The following is a 12845-nucleotide window of genomic DNA, read 5'->3' as shown; positions in this document are numbered from 1 at the left end:
CTGTCTGCCTCTGGTTTCCAAAATGACATGTTCCCAAAAGCAAAGCAAATTCACCTTGCCCCAATATCCCAAGAAAGCTTCAGAGAAAGCTAAGCCAGGTGCTGCAAGGAGGGCTATGGGACCACCAGGTAGAAGGGCCTGGAATTACACATTGATGTGACACATTGTGACCAGAATGACAAGAGGGAGACAACCCTTGCCACAGTGTGGGAAGATGGAGCCTGGGAGAAAGCTCAACAGGGGAAGAGTGGGAGGTAGATGGAGTTTGGCCAGAGAAGAGACTAGGAAGGCAGCTGCTGGGGGCAGAGCCTCAACTGAGGATTAACTGGGGGAGGAACTACCTCCCAGTCCTATTGTGTTGATCTGCAGGATTCATATTAAATGGGAGATAGACCAAAAGAGGGAGAGTTCACTCACAGGGGAGAGTAGTGAACACAGAAAAGCATTTAGTGTAAGTCTTAGGAGGGGTGACCTGATATTTAGCCATTTTATTTTGTTTAGCAGCAAATCACTAGGCCAGGACTCAGTCCAAGGAGGATTATCTGAGGCTGCTTGTACGTGAAAGCAGAGATGGCAGCGACTCAGGGCACAGGCAGCCCACCACAGAGGTTGAGAGGAGGCACTTTTATCTGACTCTAAATACAATTGGATGGCTCTGGAAGGATTCTGGCACACACACAAAAATGGATGGATTTCATCTCATTTTAACCTCATCATGGTATAGACTGAGACAGCAATCCAGGAGTGAAAGTGAGTTTCTTAAACTCACACAGCCCTCCCCAGTCCTGTTGTGAATTTTATTGAATGCTACATCCATCTGTTTATTCCATGTTTGTCTGTGTATTATCTACATGGGAAACAAGACTGTGGAGTTTGCAGTATTCTCCCCACTTAGGCTTGATTTTGCCATTGGGAGCCAGATGCTAGAATGATTCCAACTGTGTCAGTTAGGAGCCTGGGGAGGCCTTGGTGACTAGTCTGGGGTCACAAAACTGAAAAGAAGGAGTAGCTGGGTCTGAACCAGACTGGATCTCCTCATAGCTGGGGACTGAGCTGCACACAGGCCTTCCCAGGTAGCTATGGGGAGGGACGTGTTGGCAGAACTGTGTCCAGTTAACAAGGTGATCTAGGTGAGGAGGATACACAGACAGACATGCACAGGGACTTTTGTGGAGTTCTTACAGTTGAGGGACCCAGGTAAAGGGACCAAAGAAGGTGACCTCACTTCCTTGGTGAGAGACCCCAACAGAACTTGGAACTCTGGTAACCAGGCACCCAGATTCCAAAGGCAGCCCCTTCCCAGCTCACTTGGCAGGAGACACCCAAGAAGGAACCATGTTCTCCTGCTGTATTCCTAGTTCATGAGGCTGCAGCCTCAACCAAGTCAGGAGTGAGTCCCCATTGTTTTCAACATTGGCTCAGGTCGCAGTCACAAATTCCTTGGCCCTCATACAGGAGGTACCCAAAGGTAATGTGGGGTGAGTGAGGGACAGCTAATTCAGCACATGCCACCTACTCTGCTTTTGCTTGGGCAGCTCCATGTCCCACCAACCTCCCAGTGAGTAGAAGACATGAGCAGTGGGACCACCTGGGATGGAGCAGACTGTCAGGAATGGGAACCCAGTAGGTCCTTCCCTGTCATCTGCCAGATCATGGCTGGAAGGGTGGGAAGTCTCATCTTGGGGTGACTCCCATGTGTACCAGTGTTAACCCTGAGCTCTCAGGTGTCATCTCCTCTCCAGTGGAGCTGGAGAGGGAGCAGGCACCCATTTGTGTCTGATCAGGGTCCCAGCTCAAACAAGGAGAAGCTTCCCTTGTGGAGTAGGGCAGTCCACTTGCTGATGTCTCTTGGCCAGTCTGCTGGGCACTGTATTCACAGAGCTCCATGCAGGTGGCTGTCGAGGAGCTGGAGGGTGGCCTCATCTACACCATCTCTCTGTAGAAGATGCAGGTCCATCACGGTCCCAGCGTTGGTTCTAGGTGGGAGCAGGTGACAAATGAGGTCCTGCAACAGTAGGGGAGCACCCCAGGTCCTTTTCCCCACCCTAGCCTCTCCCTTGCTTTCTTCCAGGAATTTCACACCTGAGTGACCTAGTATCCTGCTTCCTGAGAAACCTGGGTCCCCACCAATCACCCACCACAGTGCCATTCCACAGACCAGGAGGCAGATCTCTTCAAATGGTTAAAGGAATAGCAGAAAGGAGTCTTTTCCATGGGGTTCCCCTCAAAGTAGGTGGAAGGGTGGACTCACTTCACATATATGTGTTTTTTGCTGCTGTATTTTTGTTTACACTCCCTAGCCCCATGTCCTCAGCAGCAGTCTTTGTGAGCTGCTCCAAGCCATACAGCTCTCTCACTTAGGTTCTTGCTGTCACCAATAACTTTCCCCTTCTCCTTCTCCTTCCCAGGTCAGGAGCTGAGACCTGACTTGGCTGCCCAATATTCCAGAAGGGAGGCAGCTTAGAGCAGTGATTTGGCCTTTGGTGCTGCTGGACCTTGAATTGTCCTCCCCTGTGGCCCTGTCAGCACTGCTGCTCTGAACACCTCCCACTTACCCTGATCCCTCCTGCCCCTGGTAGAGGTTCCCAGGAAAGGGATGACTGAACAGAGGACACGCAGACATCACTTTCAACAGTGAAGGTTAAATACCTAAGGCTGGAGCAGTTCAGTTATCACCAGCTGGCTCTTTGGGTAGGAGAGTCCCTGCACCCTGCCTGGAATAGGCTCTTTTCATTTTCCTTCATTTTCCTGATCTGGGGTCAGGGTGGCAAATGGCATAGTCTTGTGGTTCTAGCTCCGTGAGCAGTGAAGTCCTGAAAGTTGTTTACTAACCAGGTGGGTCTGCTGTTCTCTGAGGTGTCCTTTCAGATCCTCTGGACTGCAGGGGCCTTTCTTTCCCCAGGGCCACTCCAGCTTTCTGCCCCTTGCTGAGTCTAGAATCTCATCTTTCAATTATTTCCTCACATCAAATTCAATTTTAAGGCTGAGGACCTTTCTCTGCCAGAGGCACACACATTCCCCCTTGGCCTCAAGTCACTGAGGGTTTAGGTGTAGCAGGTCTGCCCATAGCCCCAGCATCACCTGGGGGTCTACAATTCTGCCTCCGACCACTTGTGCCTCTTCTGTCCCACCCTAAAGGAAGAACAACTCAATCCTCATGAGGGAGGAGAGCCACACGCTGCGGATGGTCAAGGCACTCAATTGGGAGAAGCTGGTGGATCACCTGGTGCCCGCCTTCCAGGAGGGCAACCTCATGTATATCAGCATCTTTGTAACATACTGGGTCTTCACCACCACTGAGCAGGTCCTAGACTGGTTGTTCCACAGGTAAGAGCCAGCCCCATCCCTGACCACTTGACTGCCCTGCCCCCAACTTGCTTGTGTCTCAGAAATGTCATTTCACCCACTGGCCTCGTGTTCCTCCTTGGGACGGGGAGTGGTTAAAGAAAAACACTTCAAGGTTGATTATAAGGTCTAACTGGGAGAATCCATGGAAAGTGCTTCCCAGAGCCTGACTCAGTGGACAGGGTGGCTGGAGCGGCAGTGCTGTTCCTAGGCAGGACTTTCCTCTTCCCAATGAAGAAGCTCTCAGTCTCTCCCCTTTACTTATCCCAGTTTTCTCATTTCTAAAGGAGGTTTGAGACCTTTTCAGTGCCTCCAACCTTGGTGTGGTCAAAGTAGGGATCTTTGTAGGCCAACAGAGGGTCCAGACTCACCTTAGGTCTGAGACAGTGCTGCTTAGGACTCATTGCTTCACCAAAGAGTGTCTATTAGTTGCAGACACTTTCTGAAGCATGTAGCTCCATGGAGTGAACAAAGTGGACAAATTTTCCTGCTCTTCTGGGTTCTATTAGAGTTGGAACTGCAGGCAGTAACACGAGTCATCTTAAGCAGGGGTTGTACTTAGTAAGTTAGCTGAGACACACTCACGGTCTCCCCTAGATATGGACGTAAACGCCATGTCAGTGGCAGGCAGGACATATGCCTTGAAATGAAAAAGTGAGTGCACTTTGGGAGAGGGGGAGGGGCTTTCCTCACCTGAGACCAGTGTGGGGAGTTGGGTGGTCGGTGGCAGGGAAGGGCTGGGCAGAACACTGGGCCCCACTCATTCTATGATCCCCCTGGAGGGCTGAGTCTAGAGGCTTCCCCCTCCAGTTGGAAAGGAGTCAAAGGAAGCTGTGGGTGGGGTCCTGAGGTACTGGCTGCAGAGGACCCTGGGAGCTCATTGTCAGTCTCTGAGAGAATCCTTTCCTACCACAGCACCAAGACCCCAAAACATCATTTCATGCAAATCCACGATAGGAGGTGGTTAGGAGCCTGCTCCAAATCTGCCTTGGACCTCAGTCCTGTCTGCCTCTTGCACGGATGGCAGGGCCAGCTGTGCCCCTATCATTAAGGAGGGCAGTGTCAGTGGGAAGAGGAGACACGTGACACATGGCAGAAGATGAGGCAGCCCCTCAGGCCAGAAGTTACTGGGTGGGGGCCAGGAGGGCCCAGGACAGAAGGACAGACCCTGTCCTCTCATTACTCACATATTGATGAAACTTCTACTGTGTGTTAGTGCCAGGCTAATAACAAACCAGTCAAAACTCTTCCCTGTCCTTATGGGCTTTATGTTCCAGTGGGAGGGTCCCTGTGGGCAGTGTGGAAGAAAGGCCATTTTCTGCCTCTACTGCCCACCCACCTGCCCTCAGCTTCCTCTCCTCCCTCCTGAGCACCTGGTTGAACCAGTACTCTGAAGATTTCCTACAACCTGCAGACTCTCCCTGCCTCAAGCTGCTGGTGGCCCATGGCCAGGTACATTTACCTGGCTCTGCCCTGGAGCACCAGGCCATAGTTCTCTTTCAGAGAGGAGTCATCCTGAACACTTTGAGGCAGACACCCTGTGCTCAGGGTGGTAGCACAAGAGCTTGTAGGGTGGGGGCCAGGACTGGACCACATAGACAGGACCTACCAGAGATTGCCCTTGGGCCAGGAGCAAGGAGGAGCCTTAGACAAGTCACCTGGGAGACTGCAGTCTGGGAACACCTTTTCCGGCTGGATATTGCCCTTGAGATTGTGAGATCTTCTCTGTATTTGAAAGACACTTAGAGCAATTCATAGTGTGGGACCTACCTCTTCTCCAGTTCCTTTGTCAGCTCCAGAGCTGCAAATGCCTCCAGTGCAACCTGTGTCACCAATTCCACCACCTGCAGCAAACACAGGGGTGGTTCCAGAGGTTGATTTGGCTCCATTGCCACCTCTACTGCCAGCTACTGAGTTTGCACCAGCGCTTGCTCTGGAAGTAGTTCCTGATGTATTACTTGTTGTAGCACCTACTCCTGAGTTGAAGGTGGCTCTAACACCACCACAACAGCCACCCAAAATGTTAGGATCTATGTCTGTCCTGAAACAAGACCATCATATATGTCATCAACTGGAGCACCTTCTCAGGAGGTAGAGGCAGCTACATCACAATCAGCACATGTTCCAGAGCCTGGGTCTCCAACAATGCACCAGATGCAGTGCAAGAGACAAGCCCAGTTCCACCTACCTTGCGACCTGGAGGTAGAGCCTGCTCCTTCAGCATCAGAAGCACCAGCTTTAGTGCTTGAAGAAGCTTTGATGCCACCTCCACTGCTCCCTATGGAGGTAGCACAAATAGCCACTCTGAAAGTAGAGCCACATGCTGCCAGACTGGAGGAGGTCACATCACCATCTGCATCACAAATTCCTGAGCTGGAGGCAGTCCCACCACCACCTCCAGTGCCACCTGCAGTCTATGTCAGTATGCATTCTGGAACTACAGCCTGTTTACTCACCTTCAGTAGCACCAGCTCTTGAGGGGAACGATTGTCTGGCAGCATCACCAGAGCCACTGCCAGAACTAAAGTCAGCAGCAGGGCAGGTTACAACATAAGAACCTTCCTGCCCTTGGCCTGAGACCTCCGACCACCAGCTGAGTGAGGAGAAGGCTAACCTCCTGGTTTTCTCTCCTCAGCTAGTGGCAGAGCAGTTGACATGGATGGATGTGATGAATAGTTGTGATCAGCAGGGTGAATCTGGGCAGATCTTCCTCCCAGGATCTGCCACCCCAGCCTTAGCATCCTCTGATCCAGAATCTTAGGATCTTGTTCCAAAGCCTGGCTACACTCCCAGCATTGTAACCTGAGCAAGTTTATTAATCCTTAAAACTGCACTTCCCCTCTCTAGAGAGGAGCTATAGAACACTAAACATACCTGCCATACACACCAACTGTGAAGATCACATGAGAGCAAAGAAATAGAAAGCCTGAGGAGGCTTGGCCATTGAGGGTTGAAGGGAGCTCACTGAGGTGCAATCAGCTCCACGGGTGGCCCGCTCTGTTCTGGGGTCTCCATAACATTGACACTAATAAGACCCTGATGTGCACTGGATCCTTTGACAGTCACCCAAAACCTCTGCCCACCCAGGGACCCAGTACCTGACTGCTAGCAGGTCCAGGGGGCATTATCAGGAGGGACCATGGTACCATCTGAGCCTGTGGAGGCATGAGGCACCTCCCATGCTGAAGTTCATGAGAGGGACTTGAAAGTGCAGCTTTCTCTTCCCCAATAGGCTTGTGCTCTGGGTCACTTGAGTGTTAGGGCCCCTCAGGGACAGAAAACACCCCTTGTCCTCACCACTGGACCCTGACCTTGGCCTTTAGGGCCTGCATTATCTGAGCTGCATGGATGTGGGACCTGCTGACATCTCCTCTTCCCAGGAGCTGTTCAAGAAGGTGGTGCCCTATCACTGGGCACCACGTGGTCCCAGCACAACAAATAGGACAAGGAGTATATATAAACCCCCATCTGTGACATCATCACCCAGTTCAACCAGTGTAACCAACTGTGTCATCACAGCCTGCCTTGGGGACCAGAGTATGGTGGCCCTGGACAGGTCCAGGGTGGTGGATTACTGGATCAAGGTGGCCAGGGTATGCTCAAGGGGCCCTCTCTGGAGTCCTGGAGCCCTTCTGTGATCTTATTGGCTCTCAGTCCTGCAGGTCCTCTCTGGCCTATAGCACAGCCTTACACTATCTTCACCTATCACTGAGGCTACTGTCTCAGGTTGAGTGTGGTTGTCCCTCTCTGGGTCCACAGCATGCCCTCAGGATCTCCCTGTGTGTTTGTCTCATCCTAGAGGAGAGATGTCAGCTGAGGGGCTGAAGCTGGAGCAGGGGGGCACTCAGACCACATCTCACTGCTCATTCTTTCTCCCTTCCCAGGAGTGCCAAATCCTCAAAAACTTCTCATTCTATGCCATCTTCTCTCCTCTTGAAAGCCATTCAATTCACTGTCTTAAGACATGGGAGGAAGTTTCCAGATGGGCAGGGTACTCCTGGGACACCAAGTTGGAGCAGGGACCTTGTGGGGGCTGGACATTGCCCTTCGGGGAGCCTAGGAGGCACTGGCTCCTGGGCAAGGACCAGGTGGCATGCAGCTTTAGGTTGATGAGATCAAATGTTCTACCTCAGCACTGGTTCCCGTCACTGTCAGTTAGAGTTGAACCAAATGGGAGCATGTTAAGTGTTTACTTCTCAGCACCACTCTCTGTCCATTGAAATCTACACATCAGAACCAGCTGCTCAGCTCCAAAGTCCCATGATGTCCTGTAGCACTCAGAGCTCCCAGTTTCAGTACCACCCACCCAGGCAGCCCAAGTCCCAGGTGGCTAAATTAAAATGGATTAACCTTTATACACTCCTACCCACTCCCACCCTTCTCCTTCCTTCTTGCCTTCCCCCAGGGACAGCTTCCACCTCTTTCAGATGTTGTCTGCCATTTTCTCACAGAGTTGGGAGTTGATCATCAAGGTAAAGAGGAGGCTGGAGGGTCAGGGCTCAGGTGGTGGGGATGTTAGTTTTTCACTGAAAGTTTCTTTGAAAACATCCGTCTGGCCTTTCTGGTTGAAGATGTAGAGGGATATGCTTGATTCATGGGCAGGTGAAGGGTCATGTAGGGCAGTAGGCTTGTAGTTCTTGGGTTCAGTGGAAGTGGCTGGGATGTTCCAGGAGGAGATGATGAACTGGCAGGATGAGAAGTCTCCATCTGAGTGGGAGGGCCTCATAACTGCCTTGTTACTAATGATATGTGTGCCAGAGAGCTACGAGAAATATATGGAAGACAGGAAACCATGGCTGTCCTTCCTGACCATAACCGGAAGCTTCTACATTAAAGTGGAAGCAAAATTTCAATGCCCAGTGCTCCTGGCAGCTCCCACCTTACCTGGATAATCAGACCTGGCACCTTGGAGACACATTCCTGAGTGCATGCTGGGACTTGTCTGCACACAGAATATTCTAAGTGGACCCCTGGAGAGGGGATGCCCTTGGTATGGCTTCAGGTAGAATTTGGGGTCTCCACTCCTCTTGGCTGGGGCTGGCAGGAGCTGCTTACCTGAGCATCCAGAGAAATCCCATCCTCAAGCTCCATGGTTGGGATGACACAAGGCCCCAAACTACACTCAGAGGCCAAGAAAACCAGACACCAGTTACTGGTGGTCTGTGGTGGGGTGAGGTCAGCTCAGATGTGACCACTGTCTGAAGGGAACAGATGGTGTCCTCTGAAGCACCTGAGTGAATCAGTCCAAGTTGATATCCTCTTGGGGCTCTGTGTCCTCATGTGGAAAGGAGGCATGACCATCTAGTGTTGCCACCCTCACAGTGAGATGACAAGGCTCAAGGGAGAAAAGGAACATGGTTGAGCATTCTCATGACTCTGAGGGGTAAAGCATAATGGCCAGAGCACCCTTGGTGCTAGCATGCAACACTAAGGCCTCTGGACTCCCAATGAGGGGGTTTAGGTCTCTGTCCTTTCAACGGAGATAAACAGGTTCAGGGAGGCCAGTCTGCTTGTACAAGATCATGCAGGGGACATCAGGCATATGATGGCAGCAGATTTCCAACTTCCCACTTGATCCAAGTGTCCAAGACCACAGGGACAATATTTGAGGGATGGAGGGCCCCACTGACCTAGTCCTCAACCCTGGCAGGAGGAGATCTGCAAGTTCGCAACCTTGGAGTTGAAACCCACAAGAGCCCAGAAGAAGGTGCAGCAGCTGAAGAAGGTGAGTGTGCCTGAGGCCGGGAGCGTCAGGGAGGAGTGGCCCCAAAGTTAACATGGGGCCTTCCTCTAGCCCATCCCTCTTGGCCCCTACACCTGGAAAAGCCTCCCTTCAATGTCCCTGGAAACTTTAGGCCCATGAGCTGTGGGAATCCTGGGGGACTAGTTTCAGCCAGTCAGGGTAAGAATCTGGAAGAGCTGACACAGAGTGGATTGGATAAGGGAGGAATTAAACTTGGTGACTTTAGAAAACCCAGTGCTGGAAGGTGACTGCAAAGGAGTTTGTGGTCCTTGGAGTCTGGAAGGGGAACATAGGGAGTGAGAGTTAAGTGTCTGACACTGACCAGGGAAGGCTGTGTGGTCCTAGGAGTCTGAGATTGAGAAGTTTTCAGGGCATGGTCTGGGGCACATCTCAGAGTCTGTGCTCATCCCCACCCAGCCCACTCAGAGTCTGTGCTCATTCCTACCCAGTGCCACAGGGTGTTATCTGGGGCATTGTCCCATGCCTGAGGACATTTCTCACTCAGTTTTTGGTGGTGGGCCATGCAATGCAGGAGTATCTAGAAGTAAGTGAGTCTGGGGGCAGGGGCAGGGTGGGAAAGAGACCCAGAGGCTTGGGAGAAGAGGCCACTCCCTGAGCCCTGAACTCTCACCAGTGGGCATACAGGGTCTCCTGAAACCACACAACCTCCTGGAAGCTGGAGTGCCATGAACGTTTTGAAAATGAATAAAGGAGGCTTGTCCAAGGGCCCATCTCTTCATTGTCATCAGAGGCTGGGGCTAGAAGTTCTCTCTGTCTCCACTCTTGGTCTCCACACCTGGTGCCCATTGCCTGCCTGGTTCCATCCCTAGTCTGGGATGCCCTGTTTATGTTGAACCCTGCATTAATGCAGTGTGACATGGGCTCAAGGGCTATGGGTATGGCAATGGATGGGGGCCCTTCATGATGGATGTAAACTCTCCCTTCCAGGGGAGGACGGTCAATTTTGACAAAAGGAGGAAGATAAGCAGCTGTGGCCATCACTGCTGAGGTGGTGTTGGAATGGGGTGTAGGATGGAAAACAGACCTTCCTGGGAAGGACACCCCCAGGCAACATGCAGCTTCCTCTTAGTTTGATGGGGAGATTTTAAGGAGAAAAGACAGGGCCAAAGCCTTCTTCTGAACGGTGGGGGATATACTTGGATGAAAGACACCTTCATGGGGGATCAGCTGTATGAACTCAGCTCTGAGGGCAGGTAGAGACTGGAAGGGAGTGGAGATGTTAGGGACCCACAGGAGCAAAACAGCCACTGCTCCCCTTCCCACCTTGCAAGCACACCCAGGCCTCGGCAGTGACTATTCCTTTCCTCTGGCTCCAGGAATACCAGATGATCACTGAGCTCCAGCAGCTCCAGGCAGGCTGCTGCTATGACTCTCTTATGACCAATGAGCAATTTGGGGCCTGGTTTGGAGACATGAAGCAGCTCAGCAAGAAATATAGGTGAGGCCAACACAGCATCAGGTCACGGTAGCTGTGGGATCACCATTGAGGTTCTTGGGTCATCATAGGATCTGTTGCCTGAGGACAGCTGGGGTACCCAAATGCCAGCTGCTGTGCAGACAGTGGGAAGGAAACCTGAGGTGTGGCTCCTGAGACTCTACAGCTGCCACTCTGCCCTGCAGCTACCACCTGTTTTGTAAGCTGGAGCCCCCATCCCACTTGGCCAGTAAGAACTTTAAGGACAAACACCACCTGGAAGGCATCAAGCCTTTGGAATGAAGAGTGAGTTCCCCATCAAGGATGGGCAAAGGTGGGCTGGTTCAGGGCTCATGGAAGCTTAGGTTAAGTATGGTCTTGGGGGGCCTGACAATTTAGCCCAGGGATCCCAGCTCCACTCCGAACCGAGCCTGTGAGTTGGGTGAGTTGTCCCATCCCTATGCCTGTTTCCTCTTCTGTGAAATGGGGTGATGCTGCATGATCTCTAAGGGAGTCAGAGTCCTTGTCTACTATGAATGGAATGACCACTTAACAGGGTGGTAGCAGGGGAGAAGTTTGCTTGCATTCCAGGGGAGGACCCCAAGGTAAGCCGACCTATCCATCCAGCTGCCAGGCCCCTGACACTGAGTCCAGTGGTAGCAGCACCCCCTACTTCAGTGTCAAGCTCCAGTGTGGCCCTGACTTCTGCAGCAGGAATGCAGCTAACTCACCTGACACACATGAGGCCAGCTTGTCAAGCTCTAAGGTGAAAATCCACCTGGACCATGTCCCAGAGTCCCCAAGATGGCCATGAAATGATGGTGAGTGCCCATCTCATCCCATGTCAGCCCTTGCCCTCACCCTTCTTCTCCTGTGCCTGCTTGGCCTTCTCTGGGTCCACAAATAGGTCAAGAATTGTTGACTCCTACAGAATTTCTAGACACTCCTAGAGATTCTAGAGCCACCCTAGGGTGCCCCAAGGCACCAGACCTTCTGCTGATCTTGCTGTCACCCACAGTTGGGGCAGTCAACCTCTGCATCAACACAGAACTCCTCTGTTATCACATCAACATCTAGAGGAATGTCCTCCTCCTTCTCCACCATCAAACTCTGGGCCAGATGTTTCATCCCCAGGTGCCACAACCCATGGCCACCCTATAAGTGGCATGTGATTGACTATTGCATTGTCCATGTTAGCCTGGAGGACAATGGCCAGCAGTACAAAAGCATCATGGTGAGCTGGGTGTGAAGCTATTCCCTGGGGCCCATCACTGGACACATAAGAAATGACATGTTCCCTCTTTGCTATCCTGGAGCGGACTTCCCAGTTGTTGGGGATGGACAGACAGCCACCTCAAGAGACAGGAAGAGTGTGAGCTTGATGACAGTCAGGGCTCAGATGGTGGGCATAGGGGCTGAGCCTGGCATGCTGAGGAAGGCCTGGCAAAGGATCTCTGAGGCAGCCCTAAAGAGAAGAATGGAGGGGACAGCCTGCCAGACCCAAGGGGCACATGTGTTTGACCTGCCTGAGGAACAGCCTGGAGGCCAGGGTGATGGAGCAGAGGTCAAGGGGAAGAGTTGAGGTCAGAGAGGTTTTGGGAGCTGGGTCACATCAGGCCCTGTGAGCTGATGGATGAAGCTTGACTTTTCTCATAGGGGGAGATGGAAGTCACTGGCGGGTCAGAGAAGAACAGGGACAGCAGGTGATGTTTGGCTTCAAAAAGGAGATTGGACCTGTGGATGGAGACATAGGCCAGTGACGGGCTGATGCCATGACCCAGAAGGGATTATGGGTTCTTTCTCAGGCTGGTGGCCAAAAAGGTGTGAACAGGAGTCAGATCCTGGAAGGGATGTATAGATGGAGCCACCCCAGCATCCACTGCACAGAGGCTGGCTGAGCTGCCATGTTACACACCCTCCCTGGGCTGCACTTCTCTTGTAGAAAGGGGCAGGTGTGGTTTTACTAAGCTGTCATTTGTTGAATCCTTGACCTGAGCCCTTCCTGTAGCTAGGCCCTCATGGTCAAGGCAACTGCACCTGGACCTTGCTGACCACAGCTGCATCCTGGAGCCTGGGGCAGTCCTGGTGTGTTGTGGGTTGTTATCCAGCCCCTCCTCCTCTCTGGCATCTGAGCTTAGACTAGATGTTGTGTGATCTGACTGGGAAGTGTCCTGGAGAGGCAGGTCAGGGCAGGGGCACTTCCTGAGGGCAAGCCACCTCCTGTGATTGAGAGGCAGGAGGCAACTGAGTGAGGCCCAGAATTCACTCCTTAGTCCCCACCCTCTGCCTCATGGTCACCCTTTGTCCCCAGGGCCCTGGGAG

At 52.3% G+C, this 12845-nt stretch overlaps 1 protein-coding gene across 2 annotated transcripts; it reads left to right on the top strand.

Annotated features, from left to right (window-relative positions):
* The first annotated feature begins 3199 nt into the window (after positions 1 to 3199).
* Positions 3200 to 11318, top strand: LOC131276340 (ral guanine nucleotide dissociation stimulator-like). Of its 2 annotated transcripts, none has more exons than XR_009183851.1 (5): positions 3200 to 3327; positions 8996 to 9070; positions 10426 to 10547; positions 10730 to 10829; positions 11151 to 11318. XR_009183851.1 is itself a non-coding variant. In XM_058289495.1 (5 exons), exons 1-4 carry the CDS (start codon positions 7773 to 7775, stop codon positions 10824 to 10826), a joined length of 339 nt encoding a protein of 112 aa, XP_058145478.1. In that variant the 5' UTR covers positions 7760 to 7772; the 3' UTR covers positions 10827 to 10829; positions 11151 to 11318. The 2 variants fall into 2 exon arrangements, 1 of the variants encoding a protein (XP_058145478.1); XM_058289495.1 differs by lacking the exon at positions 3200 to 3327 and adding an exon at positions 7760 to 7817.
* The last annotated feature ends 1527 nt before the right edge of the window (positions 11319 to 12845 follow it).

This window comes from Dasypus novemcinctus, chromosome 27 (assembly GCF_030445035.2).
Source record: "Dasypus novemcinctus isolate mDasNov1 chromosome 27, mDasNov1.1.hap2, whole genome shotgun sequence".
Lineage (NCBI taxonomy): Eukaryota > Metazoa > Chordata > Mammalia > Cingulata > Dasypodidae > Dasypus > Dasypus novemcinctus.
Note: the sequence above shows the minus strand (reverse complement) of the source record. Positions and strands in the feature narration are given on the sequence as shown.